The 19,794-nt window shown below is 46.3% G+C and overlaps 1 protein-coding gene across 7 annotated transcripts in view; it reads left to right on the top strand.

Moving 5' to 3' along the window:
- Positions 1-19,794, top strand: part of LOC120920308 — a 95,442-nt gene that overhangs the window by 70,570 nt on the left and 5,078 nt on the right. For 6 of the 7 annotated variants that reach the window (XM_040332305.1, XM_040332310.1, XM_040332306.1 and 3 more), the window contains 4 exons: positions 723-830; positions 4,048-4,161; positions 11,841-13,967; positions 15,448-15,579. In XM_040332305.1, coding sequence (XP_040188239.1) covers positions 723-830; positions 4,048-4,161; positions 11,841-13,967; positions 15,448-15,579 — 2,481 coding nt within the window. The remainder of the gene's footprint in view (positions 1-722; positions 831-4,047; positions 4,162-11,840; positions 13,968-15,447; positions 15,580-19,794) is intronic. The other variant, XM_040332311.1, reaches the window with a different exon arrangement.

A 19,794-nucleotide genomic window follows, 5' to 3' on the forward strand; every position in this document is an offset into this window, starting at 1 on the left:
TCATAATCTCTCTATCTATCTCTATATCTCTATATCTCTATATATCTCTATCTCTATCTCTATATATCTATCTCTATCTCTATCTCTATATATATATATATATATATATATATATATATATATATATATATATATATCTCTATATCTCTATATCTCTCTATCTCTCTATATCTCTCTATATCTCTATCTCTATATATCTATCTCTATCTCTATATATCTATCTCTATCTCTATATATCTATCTCTATCTCTATATATCTATCTCTATCTCTATATATCTATCTCTATCTCTATCTCTATATATCTATCTCTATCTCTATCTATCTCTATATATCTATCTCTATCTATCTATCTCTATATCTCTATCTCTATCTATCTATCTCTATATCTCTATCTCTATCTATCTATCTCTATATCTCTATCTCTATATCTCTATATATCTCTATATCTCTATATATCTATCTCTATATCTCTATCTCTATCTCTATATATCTCTATCTCTATCTCTATCTCCATCTCTATATATCCATCTCCATCTCCATCTCCATCTCCATCTCCATCTCTCTATATATTTTTTATTTATTTTTTTCAAAAGTTAAAATGCACGTCTACTGAGCATACACAGGCTCGGTACAACACAAGTACAATAACACCCAACATACTTTGAATAGTAAGCGTTTGGCTTCCTCGTTTTTTTTATGGTTTTATTTTTTTATCTTTTAGAACCTGGAGGAAACCGCAGACAGCAAAAGCAACAGAGGGGCCCTGCGGGAAGGCAGGCACAGCCTCAACCAAAGAAAACGTTTGTAGCAGCATCTGGTAGACCTCAAGGTAAGAACTTTGGCCTTTTTTTTTCTTTAATGGTTCACCTTTCAGATCTGTCTATCATTGGGCATTGAAAGGATTTGCAGATCTCAGTGTTGTCTGGGGGATTCTCCGGCCTGCTTCATTTTTTATTTATTTTTTGCCAGAATTTGACACTGCACCCTTTGTTTGAAGCGGTATTAAACCAAAAGTTTTATATATTACAGCTTACCAATCATTAGATGCGGTGGCTGCATCAGGTTTTTTTTTTTTCTTGTATTTTTTTGGGTGATCTGGCCGGTAACACACCTCCTGTATTAGAGTGCTCCTTCATCCAGAGTGGGGGCCCTCTAATACAGGAGGTGTGTTAACCGGCCAGATCACCAGGTGAAAACAGCGAGGGGGGGGAAAAAAACACAAAGGTCCCTGTAGATGTCGTGACTAAGGCTGAGCTCTGGCTTGTTCGCATAGAACACGTGCAGAGCCCGCCAGGAAGTGTGCATGGCGCTGCGCTAATAACAGCCAGGGAGACATTTCACGATCCCTGCAGCCGAGCATCGGGACAATGTCTCCCTGGCTGTGATTAGCACAGCGCCGTGCACACTTCCTGGCGGGCTCTGCACGTGTTCTATGCGAACGCGCCGGAGCTCATCCTTAGTCGTGACCATTCAGAAAGCGCAGCGCGACTCGCACATGTGCAGTAGGAAACTAACTGTGAAGCCTGAAGGCTTCACCACCAGTTTCTGTTACTCACAATGCCTGCCCCGGCACCCAAAGCTGATTGACGAATTGGCTCTGGGTGCCGACATGGCGGGATCCCAGGACAGGTAAGTGTCCATATATTAAAAGTCATCAGCTACAGTATTTGTAGCTGCTGACTTTTAAAAAAAAATCCCCAGACTGGAGCTAGTCTTTAAGGCCATTCATTTTTGAAGGCTCAAATCGCACCACATTTACATCAAAAAGGTGCAGGCACCTTTTTTTTTTTTTGCAGCACTGGAATCGGATCGCATGGGTGTTTATACCCATGTGACCCGATTCAGGTAAAAGCACTGCTTTTGCACGCATCGTTCATTTTTCATATATCCCAAAACACATTGTTAGTGTGGGAAACGCAGAGGATTCGCTGTGTTTCCTGCACCGCGTCATTGTGAACCAGGGCTGAAAGTCTGTCCAAAAAATTGCTTTCGGGTAAAATAATGCAGTTCTGGCACAAATGGGGAAGATTTACTAAAACTGGAGTGAAAAATCTGGTGTAGTTGTGCAGAGAAAACAATCGGCTTCCAGGTTTATGAACAAGCTGAAGTTAGAAGCTGATTGGCTACCATGCATGGCTTGTTTAATTAACCACTTCAGCCCCCTGGAAAATGGGGCTTCTCAATGACCAGGCCATTTTTTGCGATACGACACTGCATCACTTTAACTGACAATTGCGCCGTCGTGCGACGCTGTACCCAAACAAAATTCACGTCCTTTTTTTCTTTTCCCACAAATAGAGCTTTCTTTTGGTGGTATTTGATCACCTTTTTCGCTATAAACTAAAAAAGCGCAACAATTAAAAAAAAAACACTATTTTGTACCTTTTGCTATAATATCCCACTTTGCTTTTTTAAAAGAAAAAAAAAAAGCCATAAATCTTTCCCCTATTTTGTAGATGCTATAACTTTTGCGCAAATCAATATACGCTTATTGCGATTTTCATTACCAAAAATTTGTAGAAGAATATATATCGGCCTAATCTGAGGAAAAAATAAAAATAAAATTTCCTCAGTCTAGGCCGATATATATATTCTTCTACATATTTTTTAGGGTTGTCCCGATACCACTTTTTTAGGACCGAGTACAAGTACCGATACTTTTTTTCAAGTAGTCGCCGATACCGATTACCGATACTTTTTTTTACTGTCATGTGACCGTTTTCAAACCACAATACAGACCAAAGATATTTTCTTTAGAATTATGAAGAACTGGTACATCATGGTGTGGGGCTGTTTTTTAGCATACGGTTCTGGAAAACTACATATCATTGAAGGAGTGATCACTGCCAGTGCAGCTCATCGGTGCCAGTGCCCAAAAGTGCAGCTAGCCAGTGCCACCTATCAGTGCAGATCAGTGCCCATTAGTGCATCAGTGCAGGGAGGCAGCTTATTAGTGCATCTCATCAGTGCCATCCATTTATGAGTGCCATTCAATCAATGCCAGTGCCACCTATCAGTGCCATCCAATGGTGCCATCCAATTTGTGTTCGATGTCACAAAAAATAAATAAAAAAAAAGTATTCTATTTTGGTATCGGGAGTATTTGCGCGAGTACGAGTACTAGCGCAAATACTCGGTATCGGTCCCGATACCGATACTGGTATCGGTATCTGGACAACCCTAATATTTTTGGTAATGAAAATCGCAATAAGCGTTTGTTTTGCGCAAAAGTTATAGCATCTACAATATAGGGGGAAGATTTATGGCTTTTTTTTTTTTTTTACTAGTAATGGCGATCTACGATTTTTATCGTAACTGCGACATTATGGCGGACACTTTTGATACATTTTTCGCACCATTGGCAATTTATTCAGCGATTAGTGCTATAAAAATGCAACGATTACTGTGTAAATGTCACTGGCAGGAAAGGGGTTAACAGTGGGGGGGACGATCAAGGGGTTAACTGTGTTCCCTAGGAAGTGATTCTACCTGTGATGGGACTTTGGGGATGGGACCTGACTGCCTTGGTGAGGAGACCGATCGTTGTTCATACTTGGTATGAACAACAGATCCCTGATGTAAAGCGCTGCGCAAACTGTTGGCGCTATATAAATCCTGTATTATAATAATAATAATAATAATCTCTTTCCTCACCCCTGACAGCACGGAGATCTGTCAGTTTTCATTGACAGATCTCCGTTCTGTGTGGAGTGATCGTGGGTGCCCGGCGGTCATCGCGAACGCCGGGCACGTGCATCGGTTCCGGCGTCACGCGCCCCCACACCCTAGTGGTCAAAAAGGAACCAACCTGCCGCAGTACAACTGGTCGGGAAGGGGTTAAGTTTTGACAAAAATAAAACCTGTAAGCCGATTGGTTTCTCTGCGGAACTACACCAGATTTTGCACAGTAAATCGATCCCAATGTGTTCCGCAAAACTCACTAATAATGAAATCTCACTGCTGAAGGAGCTGGTTGGTTGTTCAGCCTGCCCTCCTCCAATCAAATCTGATCAGTTTTGGATAACCGACAATCACAATCCTTACAGGAGCGCCGACAGTAAGCACAAATCCACCAAAGCAATCGCCCACCTCCCCGGCCAATCAGTCTGGAACTAATCCCAATGCAAAACCGTCCCCTGTGAAGGATCCAAGCAAACCTGGTAAAGTATATTTTATGTTTGTTGTGTGCAGAGATCTCCAGATCCCGGCATTGGGTCTGCTTGTCTGCCAAATATCTTTTTTTCTTTTCTTCTTTTTCCAAGATGCAATCACAGCACAGCTGTTGCCTACAAGTCTTGGGCCCGTCCTCTTATATGCTATGGGGGCTGTAGCTTTAGAAAAAGCTTAAAGTGATACTATTGGCTAGATTCACGTCGGAGAGCCTAACGTTAGGCAGGCGTGGCGTATCGCATATACGTTACGCCACCGTAAGTTAGAGAGGCAAGTGCTGTATTCACAAAGCACTTGCGTCCTAAGTTACGGCGGCGTAGCGTGAATGTGCTGGCCTAATTCAAATGAGTAACAGGGGGGCGTGGTTTATGTTAATGAATCGTGACCCGACGTGATTGACGTTTTTAACGAACGGCGCATGCGCAGTCCGTGGACATATCCCAGTGTGCATTGCTCCAAAGTACGCCGCAAGGACTTATTGGTTTCGACGTGAACGTAAATTGCGTCCAGCCCCATTCACGGACGACTTGCGCAAACGACGTAAAATTTTCAAAATTCGACGCGGGAACGACGTCCATACTTGACATTGGCTAGGCCAGCTTTTTGGTGGAATAACTTTACGCCGGGAATCGCCTTACGTAAACGGCGTATCTTTACTGCGACGGGCAAGCGTATGTTCGTGAATAACGTCTCGCTGATTTACGCATTCTAGGCGTAAATCGTCGTTCACGCCCCTAGCGGCCGGCGGAACTAGACAGCTAAGATACGACGGCGCAGGCAGTCGTATCTTAGCTACATTTAAGTGTATCTTAATTTGAGAATACGCTTAAATGTACGACGGCGCAGATTCAGAGTTACGACGGCGTATCTACTGATACGACGGCGCAAACCTCTCTGAATCTGGCTATATGTGTTCAATTTTTTAAATAACAAACATGTCATACTTGCGTCCACTGTGCAGTTTGTTTTGCACAGAGTGGCCCCAAACGACCTCTTCTGGGGTCCCATGGTGGCTGTTTTGGCTCCTCCCCGCAAGAGCCGACCCCCTCTGGGAAGCTCTCTCCCGAGGGGGTTACCTTGCGGGTGCGCTCCCGTGTTGTACACTCGGCGTGCATAGCCGCCGAGTGTATGACCCGGCAGCCGCATCGTTGGATTTGATTGACAGCAGCGGGAGCCAATGGCTGCGCTGCTATCAATCTATCCAATGAGGAGCCATAGAGAGAACGACACGGAATTGTTCCCACGGGTAAGAAACGGGGGCTCGGGGGGCCGGACACAGCAAGGTGTATTTTCACCTTGATGCATTAAGGTGAAAAGACACCAAGGTTTACAACCCCTTTTTAAAGTGTATGTAGAATCCAAGCTGTTTTAGATGGTGTGTGGAAGGGTTAAAACCCATGAGATTTTCATTGCTATCTGTGTTCCTGCTGGAGGGATTCGCCCTTTAAGGCCTCGTACACACGATCTGATTTTCCGACGGGACTTGTGTGATGACAGGCTGTTGTCGGAAAATACGATCATTTGTAATCTCCATCGGACAATTGTTGTCGGATTTTCCGCCAACAAATGTTGGATAGCATGCTTTAAGATTTTCTCATCATGCGTACACAAGTCCATCGGACAAAACTCCAAAGTACAAACACGCATGCTCGGAAGCAATGCTCACCATAACGCAACATTAGCAAAAGTTGCCCAAAGGGTGGCACTAAAGAGCTGAAAAAACACGTCGTTTTTGTATTTGTTGGACGACAATTCTTTCCTGTTTTTATGTGAGACAAGTTCCTGGCTAACGCCCTTCAGACAAAAGTCCTATGCTTTGTCCGCGGAAAATCAGAGTGTGCGAGGCTTTAAGGCAGGGATATGCAATTAGCTGTTGCAAAACTACAAGTCACATCATGCTTCTGACTCTGGTGTCATGCTTGTGGCTGTCAGAGTCTTGCTATGCCTCATGGGAATTGTAGTTCTGCAACAGCTGGAGGTCCGCTAATTGCATATCCCCGCTTTAAGGGGTTGTAATGGTAAAAAAATATATGTTTTCCTAAATAGCTTCCTTTACCTTAGTGCAGTCCTCCTTCACTTACCTCATCCTTCCATTTTGCTTTTAAATGTCCTTATTTCTTCTGAGAAATCCTCACTTCCTGTTCTTCTGTCTGTAACTCCACACAGTAATGCAAGGCTTTCTCCCTGGTGTGAAGTGTCATGCTCGCCCCCTCCCCTGGACTACAGTAGAGTCAGGACAGGACGCTCTCTACGTTGCAGACAGAGAAAGGAGCTGTGTGTTAGCGGGCGTCCTGACTCTCCTGTAGTCCAAGGGAGGGGGGCGAGCACGACACTCCACACCAGGGAGAAAGCCTCGCATTACTGTGTGGAGTTACAGACAGAAGAACAGGAAGTGAGGATTTCTCAGAAGAAATAAGGACATTTTAAAAGAAAAATGGAAGGATGAGGTAAATGAAGGAGGACTGCACTAAGGTAAAGGAAGATATTTAGGGGGGGGGGGGGGGAAATTACCTTTACAACCCCTCCTAGTCATGCTAGAATTTTAGAGTTGTAAGGAGAAATCTTCCAATGTGGACAGCTGTCCCAGTGCTTACTGTCTAAAGCCTAGTACACACGGGGTGAATGTCTGGTAACATCGGCCGATTCAATAAAAGAAGTGCGACATTCGGCCCATGTGTATGGCAGCCGGTCATGTACGTGCACGCTGGAAAACCAGCTGCAGACCGACTCTCGATCAGAGCGCTGACCAGAGTGTTCTGGCTGGGGGTGCTGTCCCCAAAAGCACAGTGGGGGAGATTGCTGTACTAACCTCTGGTTGTTAGAAAAAAAAATCTCATGGTGTGTACTAGGCTTATGGGAGAATTTTCTCTTGCTAGTACACACACCACACTGATCACAGCAAAGGTAAGAGTGGGTGGGGGGTGCAGGCACTTAATTTTTTTAGCCGCACTGTAATAGGATCACATGGGTGTTTATACCCATGTGATCTGGTTCCATTTGCAGGCCCCACTGTGCCCATTTGCAGGCCCCACTGTGCCCATTTGCAGGCCCCACTGTGCCCATTTGCAGGCCCCACTGTGCCCATTTGCAGGCCCCACTGTGCCCATTTGCAGGCCCCACTGTGCCCATTTGCAGGCCCCACTGTCCCCATTTGCAGGCCCCACTGTGCCCATTTGCAGGCCCCACTGTGCCCATTTGCAGGCCCCACTGTGCCCATTTGCAGGCCCCACTGTGCCCATTTGCAGGCCCCACTGTGCCCATTTGCAGGCCCCACGTACCTGATCTCCGGCTGTGACATGCAGTCTTCACTGCAGTCCGCGTCCGTCTATTGTAACAAAGCACTGCCTCCTCGTCCGTGACAGAACACCGGTTCAGTTTCCCAGCAGTGAGTGAGTGTTGCGTCCATCACGGACGAGGAGGCGGGGCTTTGTTACACTGCACGGCCGCCGACTGCAGTCATGACTGCATGTCACAGTGGGAGATCGGGTACATGAGGCTGCAGATGGGCACAGTGAGGCAGGGAGACTCGAGTACAAGCCGAGGGGGGCTTTTTAAGCACAAAAAAATGTGCTGAAAATCTTGGCTTATACTTGCGTGTATACAGTAATTGGTTTCTCTGCGGTACTACACCACATTTTAGGCTGCATTCACACCTAGGCATTTTTACGCCCGACGCTATTGCAGCCTGAAATACGCTGGAGGGGTGATTTAACATTGTCGGCTATGGAGATGGTTCACATCTCCACGCCGAACGCCGTACGCCTGAAGCTCAAAACAAGTCCCGGACCCTTTTTTTCAGGCGGCGTTCGGCATCGCCGACAATGTTAAATCACCCCTCCGGCGTATTGTAGGCTAAAAAACGACACGTTTTGTCGCGGCAAATCGCGGTACAATATGCCACGTTCAGGTGTGAATGCAGCCTTACAGTCTGAAGTTTTAGTTTTGGTAAAAAGAAAATCCCAATAAGTGTATATTGATTGGTTTATGCAAACGTTCTAGCATCTATGGTATATATTCATGGAATTTTTATTTATACTAGTAATGGCGGCAATCGGCGACTTATAGCTTGATTGCGATATTGCAACGGTCAGTCGGACACGATCTGACACTTTGCTGGAACCAGTGACACTAATGCAATGAGCAGTGCTAGAAATATGCACTGTCACTGTACTATTGACACTGGCTGGGAAGGGGTTAAACATCTAGGGTGATCAAAGGGTTCACTGTGTGCCTAGCCAGTGTTTTTGTGTACCGTTGGATGCTTTTACTAAGGGAAGTAATGGATGTTTTGTAAAATATGCAAAATCCACATAGATCAGTGGTAATAACCTTAGCCTAACTGGAATGCCAAGCTCAACCTGACACTCCGCACCCAGGATGAGGGTAGGTGAGGTAAGTCTTTATCTCAGTGAGCACAGACCAGACCTAAAGATCTGTTAATGGATGAAACCCTGCCCCATTGCAACCAAGATGGCGCACAAAATCCATTCCCCTACCCGTCAGAACGGAGATTTGCCATCCTGTGCCTGGCACCCCGCAGATCGGCTTCTCACAGCAGAAGCAGTGTGTGCGCCCCCCTGGAGGCAGAAGTGCAGAATTGCATATATATATATATATATAATTCTGCACAGGAGAGCCGCCCTGTAGCAGTAAATCTGCTATTCGGTGGTCTAAGGCTGCATTCACACCTGAGCGTTTTGTCGCCTGAAGCGCGACGCTCAAATACGCTAGAGGGGAAAAAATGCATTATTCCCTATGGAGATGGTTCACATCTCCACTCCAAAACGCTTACAGGCCGAACGCCTGAAGCTCAAACAAGTTCCGGACCCTTTTTTGTTGCGCGTATCGGGCGGTTTGGTCGTTTTTGAGCGTTTCCATTTCCCATAGAAAGTAATGGAAACGCTCGATTCAAGCGACTAGCGCGACAACGAGCGTTTGCTACGGGAGTTTTGTCGCTTTAATCAATAGAACTTTCACCCAGGCAGAAGATTAAAAAAATCTACCAACATAGCAACAAGTGATGAAAAGATGATCATTTTTCCTATTGGCTAAAATAAAAAACGTTAAAGTACAAAAACGTCGGTCGACGCTGTATGCAAATAAGCATGAATACACGCGAAAAACGCCGGAAAAAACGACCGAACGACCGACGCTCGGGTGTGAATGCAGCCTTAAAGCGGTTTAAGCAGTCAACACTCCCATTAGGATCTGTGTTAAACATTTACAAACTGGAGCTGACTGGTAATTTAAAAGCTTCAACACTTGCCCAAAGCTCTGCAAATGCTTTGTCAAAGCTTTCTGTTCACATTGCTCTTTTACAAGCTGAAGCGCGGGTGCAACGGGCCTTTTTTTTTTCTAGATCAAACTGTCAGATTTTTTTTTTTTTTGCTCGGAGTTTAAAACGTTTTACCAAGTTCCACTCAGAACATATTTTTCCTCTTGGTTGCAATGGGGCAGGTCTTTATCCATTAACCTCTTCAGCCCCTGAAGGATTTACCCCCTTAATGACCAGGCCATTTTTTGCGATAGGGCCCTGCGTTATTTTTTAATTGAATTTACGTCCCCCCCCCGTCTACAAAATAGGGGCTAGATTTATGGCATTTATATTTATTTACTAGTAATGGCTGCGATCAGTGATTTTTAGCTACACTGCAGCGGACAGTTCGGACACCTAACTGACATTTTTTGGCAATTTTGGGGAACTAGTGACATAGGGCCAGATTCACAAAAGGGATACGACGGCGTTTCTCCTGATACGCCGTCGTATCCCTGTTTCTATCTATGAGACTGATTCATAAAACCAGTTCCGCATAGATATCCCTAAGATCCGACAGGTGTAATAGTTTTACACTGTCGGATCTTAGGATGCAGTACCGCGGCCGCCGCTGGGGGGAGTTTGCGTCGTAAACCAGCGTCTGGTATGCAAATTAGGAGTTACGGCGGATCCCTGACGGATTTTCACGTTCGCTACGTCGCCGCAAGTCTAGTTTCCCGTCGCAAAGTTAGTCGTCGTTTTAGGTGCCCTAACTTTAGTCAGCAATCGTATTGCTGTCTAAAGTATGGCCGTCGTTCCCGCTTCGAAATTTAACGTTGTTTGCGTAACACGTCCGGGAATACGGAAGTACGCTACGCGCGTCGCCGTTCGAAAAAATGACGTCACGGCGGGAGTTGGGAAACGGAGCATGCGCAGTAGGTCCGGCGCGGGAGCGCGCCTAATTTAAATGGCACGCACCCATTTGAATTGGCCCGCCTTACGCCGGAGGCCGCGGGCGTAGTTTTCATCGCAAGTGCTTTGTGAATCAGGCACTTGCGATGAAAACTTGCGGCGGTGTAACGTATCTACGATGCGTTACGCCGCCGCGATTCTACGTGAATCTGGCCCATTATTACAGCAATCGGTGCTAAAAATATGCACCGAGATTGTACTAATGACACTGGCAGGGAAGGGGTTAACGGACGATCAAGGGGTTAACTGTGTTCAACTGTTTGCGATTTCTAACTGTATGGGGCACTGTGAGACTGGGGAAACACACAGGTCCGTCTTCCTGTTTTAAGGGGTTGTAGAGGTACGTGTTGCATTAAGGTGAAAAAACATTCGAGGATTAGCGGCCCCCCAGCCCCCCCCCCCCTCCTCTGTTTACTTACCTGACCCCTCGAAAGTCCCACGCCGTGAACGCGCTGGCTTCTCAGCTCATTGATTGGTTGATGGATAGCCGCGCAGCCATTGGCTCCCGCTGCTTTCTATCAAATCAGTGACGTGGCGTGTCCAAGTAATAAAGTCGGCTGCTATAGCCGCCGGCTGTATCACGGGAGCTAAACCCCTTGGGAGAGAGCTTCCTATGAAGGGGGTTAGCTCATGCGGGGAGGAGCCGAAACAGCTGCCGAGGGACCCCAGAAGACCAGGATCGGGCAACTGTGTGCAAAATGAGCTGCACAGTGGAGGCAAGTATGACAAGTTTGTTATTTTAAAAAAAAAAAACACGGGAACTTTTAGTGTCCCTTTAACAGGAAGACGGATCTCAGTGTCATCTCCTTAAAGAACGGGGATCTGCCTTGTTAACTTTGGCAGATTCCCGTTCTGTCTCTGCGGGAAACGATCACGGGCGGCCGGCAGACACAGAGTCCGCCGGATCCACTGATTTTCTCCCATGCTGGCCAATCGGCGCGTGCATGAAAGCTAGTGCATAAATCACCGTACCGGTACAGCGATTTGCGCAGCCTTGCCGCAGTACGTCTGCGGTGGGTGGTCGCCAAGTGGTTAACAGGTCCTTGTCTGGTCTGTGCTCTCACTGAGATAAAGATTTCCTTCACCTACCCTTATCCTGGGTGTGGAGTGTCAAGTTGAACTTGGCATTCCAGTTAAGCTACGGTTATCACTGGTCTATGTGGATTTTTCATATTTCCCAATAGGTAGTCACGCAGGATGCAATTGATTAAGCATTTGCCTCCCCTTCCCCCCCTGTGGGGATATTCATAGAAATATATAAAGAGAAATGGCAGGTTGGTGACACAAGTAGTTCAGATTCGGTGAGTATCCATATTGAACTTTTGTAAAAGTCTTATAAAGAAACTATCTTTTTAGTGCTGGGTGAAAGGGCAATAATCATACTATACATGCCATCACAACCCAGAAACACCCTATTAATATCAGGTATTTTTCTATTTAAAGGTCTTGCTTCTAGCACGCAACCTACTTCAAGTCGGCAAACTCTTGGCCCCAAAGGTAATAGACAAGACTCTGTCGATGAGATGAAGCCATCCTTGAATCAGTCAAGACCAACTTCAGTTGGGCAACAGAGACCAACTTTTAATCAGCCAAGACCAACCATGAATGACGACCAATCCTCAAAGAATGCATTGGACCAACCTTTTGATCAGTCAAGATCATCCACGATTGGCTCAAGGCCACCTATGCATGACTCAAGACCACCAACAAATGAATCCAGGCCATCCTGGCATGATCAGAGGTCATCTTTTGATCAGTCAAGACCAGCTATTAATGAGCCAAGATCAGGCATGAATGCTACAAGACAGCAATTTGAATCAAGACCAGCCTATGGTGAGATGAAATCATCTCTGAATGAGCCAAGGCCACCATTCAGTGGGTCAAGACAACCAGAGACGAGACCATCCTTCAGTGGGTCAAGACCACTAGAACCAAGGGAACTTTTGGCTCGTGAATCAAGAGTACTCGTCAATGAATCAAAACCACCCGAAACAAAGCGTCCTTACAGTGAGTCAGGACTATCTGAGCCAAGGCCAAACTTTAGTGAGCCAAGGCCACTACAACCAAGGCCAACCTTCAATGAGTCAAGACAACCAGAATCAAGGCCACCCTACGAGTCGAGACCACAGCAGCCAAGGCAACCCTACAGCGAGTTGAAACCACAGCAGCCAAGGCAACCCTACAGCGAGTCAAGACCACAGCAGCCGAGACAACCCTACAACGACTCAAGACCACAGCAGCCAAGGCAGCCCTACGGCGAGTCAAGGCCACTGGAGCCAAGGCAGCCCTACGGCGAGTCAAGGCCCTTGGAGCCAAGACAGCCCTACGGCGAGTCAAGGCCCTTGGAGCCAAGACAGCCCTACGGCGAGTCAAGGCCCTTGGAGCCAAGACAGCCCTACGGCGAGTCAAGGCCCTTGGAGCCAAGGCAACCCTACGGCGAGTCCAGATCACTGGAGCCAAGGCAACCCTACGGCGAGTCCAGACCACTGGAGCCAAGGCAACCCTACGGCGAGTCCAGACCACTGGAGCCAAGGCAACCCTACGGCGAGTCCAGACCACTGGAGCCAAGGCAACCCTACGGCGAGTCCAGACCACTGGAGCCAAGGCAACCCTACGGCGAGTCCAGACCACTGGAGCCAAGGCAACCCTACGGCGAGTCCAGACCACTGGAGCCAAGGCAACCCTACAGCGAGTCCAGACCACTGGAGCCAAGGCAACCCTACGGCGAGTCCAGACCACTGGGGCCAAGGCAACCCTACGGCGAGTCCAGACCACTGGAGCCAAGGCAACCCTACGGCGAGTCCAGACCACTGGAGCCAAGGCAACCCTACGGCGAGTCCAGACCACTGGAGCCAAGGCAACCCTACGGCGAGTCCAGACCACTGGAGCCAAGGCAACCCTACGGCGAGTCCAGACCACTGGAGCCAAGGCAACCCTACGGCGAGTCCAGACCACTGGAGCCAAGGCAACCCTACGGCGAGTCCAGACCACTGGAGCCAAGGCAACCCTACGGCGAGTCCAGACCACTGGGGCCAAGGCAACCCTACGGCGAGTCCGGACCCCCAGGGCCCAGGCAACCCAACATTGAGTCCAAACCACCGGAGCCCAGGCAACCCAACATTGAGTCCAAACCACCGGAGCCCAGGCAACCCAATATTGAGTCCAAACCACCGGAGCCCAGGCAACCCAACATTGAGTCCAAACCACCGGAGCCAAGGCAACCCAACATTGAGTCTAAACCACCGGAGCCAAAACAACCCTACAGTGAGCCGAAACCACCGGAGCCAAGGCAACCCTACAGTGAGCCGAAACCACCGGAGCCAAGGGAACCTCTCAGTGAGTCAAGACCACCAGAGCCAAAGCAACCTTTAACTGAGTCAAGACCACCAGAACCAAGGGAATCTAGACTGCCCTTAAATCAGTCGGGAACACCCTTCAATCAACAGAGCTCTTCCTTCAGTCAGTCAAGACCTGCCTTTAATGATGCGAGGCAATCATTAAATCAGCCAAGTCTTCCTTTTAATAATTCCATACAACCACCACCTTTAAATCAGCCAAGAACATACTATGGTACGTCAAACAAATTTACAGGTATTTCTTTAGTATATTGGTTATTACCCCATCAAGCTAAGCATATGCGACCTCCCAGAACACAGGGTTTTTATCCATGGGGCCACATATATGTGCTGCCGTGTTTATGCTGAGAGCGCGCTGCACAGTGCGCTCCCACCACAGAGACTGAGCTGTCAGAGTAGTGGTTGTCAACGTATGCGCTAAAGGGGGGCTCAAATGTGACCCCTGACATCACCATAGGGCCGAACATAATGTTCAATATACGATATGTAATGCTTGAGGACAGTCAAATTGCAGACCTAATAGTGGAAATGAGGATATGTAGACAATAGGAAGATGGGAAATTGTTCCATGAGACTAGCAGAGATCAATGCTATTACCCTAATCAATGGGTAATTGGCTAATTAGCTGCTGGATCGCTTTCAGGAGGAGGGGGTCGTTCCTCCCTCCTTTCGCTCGCCAGTGTTTCTTGGGCCCGTTTTTACTGGTGCGCCCAAAAAGTGATCCAATGGGTAGTACGACTGGCCATAGAGGTTACCAGACCAGATTGTCTCTGATCGTCTCCATGGTCTTGGGAGGACCGAAGTGACATTGTGACGTCGCTTCCAGTAAAAGTAAACACATTTTTTTTTTTCCTTTTAAAGGTAGAGGACCGATTTGGGGTCTTATTGACCCCAGATCTCTCCATAAAGAGGACCTATCATTCCATATTTCTGTTACAAGAGATGTTAACATTTCATGTAATAGAAAACAAAATTACAGGGACAGTGGAAAAATAAATACTATTTTTTTTCACTGCGAACGTTGAAGCGAGAGTAATAATTCTAGCACCAATTTTTAAAGCGCCATCTATGGAGCTTTTTAAATATTGAAGTTGGTTGCCATTTCACGAGTGTGCGCCATTTTAATGCTCCTTCCACACGCCGCCAGCTCAGCAGGAAATCAGATCAGTCCGTTGATCTCCGCTGAGCTGGCGGATGACACTGAGCGGGGAGGGGCTTGTCGGGCGCCGCTGTCTCCTATGGAGAGATCGGACGAAAACGGACAGTATGTCAGTTTTCATCAGATCTCGCCCGATCGAATGGGGTCGGATGTCAGCGGACATGTCTCCGCTGACATCCAACGCTCCATAAAGATGCATGGAGCGGCCGTTCAGGTCCGCCATCAAAACTGACAGGCGGAACTCAACGGTCCGTCCGTGTGAAAGGGGCCTAAAGTGTGAGGTATCTATCTATTTGGCGTAACATCATATTTTACAAAAAAAATTATTTGTTTTATATATTTTTTTATTTTACTTTTTTGCATTAAAACGCAAAAAAGCTATAAAAAAAAAATGCATTTGAAAAACCACTGCATAAATACCGTATGACATAACAAAACAATGTAATTTTATTCTCTAAGGTCTCTGCCTACATTTTTATTTATTTTGTATTGGACCTTACAGACAGCGTTTTAATAAATCTTTCCTATTTTACAGAAGCAAATACTGGTTACACCCAGAGCGGGAGCTATTCCAGCATGCAGTACGGTAGCGTTGGATCCACTGTTGCTCCGACCCCAGCTCCAACCCAAGCCCCATCCTATGGACCTGTACCTGGAAGATATGATGGTATGTTCAGGCGTTTTTCCACTATAAGGAGTTTGATTTTTTAAAGAGCAATATCCTTCTAACGTTTAATCAGAGCTGATGTTCCAGCCATGCTCATCATAGTGCTGTTACACTCCTCTTGACCCTATTATGAAGTGTTAGGGACACCTACAGCTTTATCCGCAAGTTGACCATCAGTGCAGCCTATGCGTGTCCATTCGTGCCACCTCAGTGCCTACTAGTGCAGCCTTTCGGTGTAAAATGAGATGTATTGATCTCATCATTGCATTTCTGCTTGCCATCCTTGTGTAGGCATAAACGTGCATGCTCAGCTGAACATTTATAAAGAGACCTTGCGAATGAAAGATCGTTGTATCTACGGATTTGGCCTTAAAGCGGGAGTTCACCCATTTATTTATTTTTTTATCTTTTCCCCTTAGATGGATGCTCGTTTTGTCTAGGGGAATCGGCTAGTTTTAAAATATGATCCGTACTTACCGTTTTCGAGATGCATCTTCTCCGTCGCTTCCGGGGTATGGGTCTTCGGGAGCGGGCGTTCCTTCTTGATTGACAGTCTTCCGACGGTCGCATCCATCGCGTCACTAGTAGCCGAAAGAAGCCGAACGTCGGTGCGGCTCTATACTGCGCCTGCGCACCGACGTTCGACTTCTTTCGGAAAATCGTGACGCGATGGATGCGACCGTCGGAAGCCTCTCAGAAGACTGTCAATCAACATAGGAACGCCCAGTCCCGCAGCCCATACCCGGAAGCGACGGAGAAGATGCATCTCGTAAACGGGTAAGTACGGATCATATTTTAAAACAACTAGCTGATTCCCCTAGACAAAACGAGCATCCATCTAGCATTCATCTAAGGGGAAAAAGAGTCATGTACGGGTTAACCTCCGCTTTAAAATATATCTAAATACAAAATATTTTGCAGTTTAAAGCAAACCGTGAAACAAGGGAAGCAAAAAAAAAAAATAGGCATGCAATCTATTCCGAACTATAAATTTCAATAACGAAAAATGTACCTTAACCACTTAAGCCCGGACCTTTAGGCAGCTAAATGGCCAGGTTTTGCGATTCGGCACTGCGTCTCTTTAACAGACAATTGCGCGGTCGTGCGACGTGGCTCCCAAACAAAATTGGCGTCCTTTTTTTCCCACAAATAGAGCTTTCTTTTGGTAGTATTTGATCACCTCTGCGGTTTTTATTTTTTGCGCTATAAACAAAAATAGAGCAACAATTCTGAAAAAAATGCAATTTTTTTTCCTTTTTGCTATAATAAATATCCCCCAAAAACATATATAACATTTTTTTTTTCCTCAGTTTAGGCCGATACGTATTCTTCTACCTATTTTTGGTAAAAAAAAAATCGCAATAATCGTTTATCGGTTGGTTTGCGCAAAATTTATAGCGTTTACAAAATAGGGGATAGTTTTATTGCATTTTTTTTTTTTTTACTACTAATGGCGGCGATCAGCGATTTTTTTCGTGACTGCGACATTATGGCGGACACTTCGTACAATTTTGACACATTTTTGGGACCATTATCATTTTCACAGCAAAAAATGCATTTAAATTGCATTGTTTATTGTGAAAATGACAGTTGCCGTTTGGGAGTTAACCACAGGGGGCGCTGTAACATTTAGTGTTCACCTAGTGTGTGTTTACTACTGTAGGGGGGTGTGGCTGTAGGACTGACATCATCGATCGAGTCTCCCTATAAAGGGGATCACTCGATCGATACGTCGCCATAGTGAAGCACGGGGAAGCCGTGTTTACATACAACTCCCCATTCTTCAGCTCCGGGGAGCGATCGCGACAGAGCGGCTATAAACAAATAGCCGCGCCGTCATCCCGGATCGCTCCCCGAGGCTTACCGACCGCCGCATGTAGCGGGGGGGTCCCGATCGGACCCCCCACCCACGTCAAGCAGAGGACGTACAGGTACGTTGATGTGCCTGTCCGTGCCATTCTGCTGACGTATATCTACATGAGGAGGTCGGCAAGTGGTTAAATGACAAACATATTGTACTTGCCTTCACTGTGGAGTTCGTTTTGCACAGATCATCGTCTTCTGGGGTCCCCCGATGATGCTCTCACAGCTCCTCCTCGCATTGGGAAACCCCCCTAGGAGAAGCACCATCCCTGGGGGGGGGGGGGTGGTTGGGGTGGTGATCTTATTGTGCGGGCACGCTCCCGAGTCCAGCATTTTCATCCATAGAGACAGAACCCCGGACTCGGCCCTGCCCCCCGGTGCCCAAGTCATTGAATTTGATTGCTAGCAGCAGCAGCCAATGGCTGCACTGCTATCAATCTATCCAATCAAGAGCTAAGAACCCCAGGCCAGAAAGGTACAGCGCATCGCTGGCAGGGGAACGAGCCGGCTCAGGTGATTAAAACTGGGGGGCTGCTGAGTGACCGAAGTTTTTTCACCTTAATGCATAGAATGCATTAGGGGAATAAAACACAAGGGTTGACAACCGGTGTCATTCATCCCAGTTCCACTGAACCTAGGCTGTCATGGGGGGGGGGGGGGGGGGGGGGGATCTTGCAGCCTTGGCTCAGAGTATTACTACACTGAATTGAAATGGAGTAGGGACTGTCTGCTTTCAGAGGATAGGACGGGGTTATGACATCACTGGTTTGATGGGAATATTATCACCAGAAGGGGATATTTACTGGTGAAGCTCTGCATGGTAGCCAATCAGCTTTTATGTTCAGCTTGTTCAATTAAGCGTTGACAAAAGAACTGGAAGCTGATTGGTTGCTATGCTCAGCTGCACCAGATTTTGAACACTCAAGTCTTAGTAAATCAACCCCATAGTGTCCAATGGGTAACAAACTGTCTGACAGACCTGAGTGTGTTGGATGAGGTAGTGGCTGGGGAATATTTAACATCTTGCCTGCCAGAAAGGTTAGTATTGGCCACTGGATGTGCGGTATAAACTGGTAGGTATCTGCGGCTACCTACAGCAATAACACACTGCGTCCTGCGTTCGAGCCGAGACTTCCGCTCTCATTCCCCAGAACACAGATTGGTTTACAGCAGCGGCGCTCAGCCATTCAGGGGGGAGTAATTGTGTTCTGTCAGTGAATACAAAACTTCCACCCACAGAATCTGCAGTATTTCAGTTCTTATAACAGACAGAGGGGAGACATGTGACAGGTAAGGATACATGCAGGAGGCGTCTATATCCTTATAGATCAGCACTATGGCAGTAGTTTAGAAAGGATGAGAGTGGCTTTACATCCACTTTAAGGCAAGCATTGGCCAAAGCACCGGTTTTCTTTAACCCTTTCATGCTTATGCCTATGTATGACATTTGGTGTTTACAAGTTAAAATCCATATTTTTGGCTAGAAAATTACTTAGAACCCCCCAAACATTATATATATATGTTTTTAGCAGAGAATCTAGAGAATAAAATGGCGATTTTTGCAATATTTTATGTCATACGGTATTTGTGCGGCGGTTTTTTAAACACAACTTTTTGGGAAAAATTTACTTTCATGAATTTTAAAAAAATGAAAAAGTAAAATTAGCCCATTTTTTTTGCATAATGTGAAAGATGAAGTTACGCCGAGTAAATAGATACCAAGCATGTCACGCTTTATAATTGCACGCACTCGTGGAATTGCGACAAACTACGGTACCTAAAAATCTCCATAGGCGACACTTTAAACTTTTTTTACGGTTAGCAGGTTAGAGTTACAGAGGAGGTCTAGTGATAGAATTATTGCTCTCGCTCTGACGATCGCGGCGATACCTCACATGTGATTTGAACACTATTTTCATATGCGGGCGCGACTTCCGTATGCGTTTTCTTTGCTGCGCAAGCTCGCGGGGAGGGGGGCGCTTTAAAAAAAAAAAATTTTTTGTTTTCTTATTTTTTTCTTTTTTTTTTATAATATTAAATTGTGTTTTTTTTTTTTTGTGTGTTTTTTTTTTTACATTTTGATCACTTTTATTGCTGTCACAAGGAATGTAAACATCCCTTGTGACAGCAATAGGTGGTGACAGGTACTCTTTATGGAGGGATCGGGGGTCTAAAAGACCTCCGATCCCTCCTTTGCACTTCAAAGTATTCAGATCGCCGAAAACGGCGATTCTGAATACTGTGTACTTTTTTAAATCCGGCGCCATTGGCAGCCGAGAAACCCGGAAGTGACGTCATGACGCCGCTTCCGTGGTTTCAATGCGGAGACTGAATCAAAGCCGTTTACGGCTT

The sequence above is a fragment of the Rana temporaria genome, chromosome 13 (genome assembly GCF_905171775.1).
Source record: "Rana temporaria chromosome 13, aRanTem1.1, whole genome shotgun sequence".
Lineage (NCBI taxonomy): Eukaryota > Metazoa > Chordata > Amphibia > Anura > Ranidae > Rana > Rana temporaria.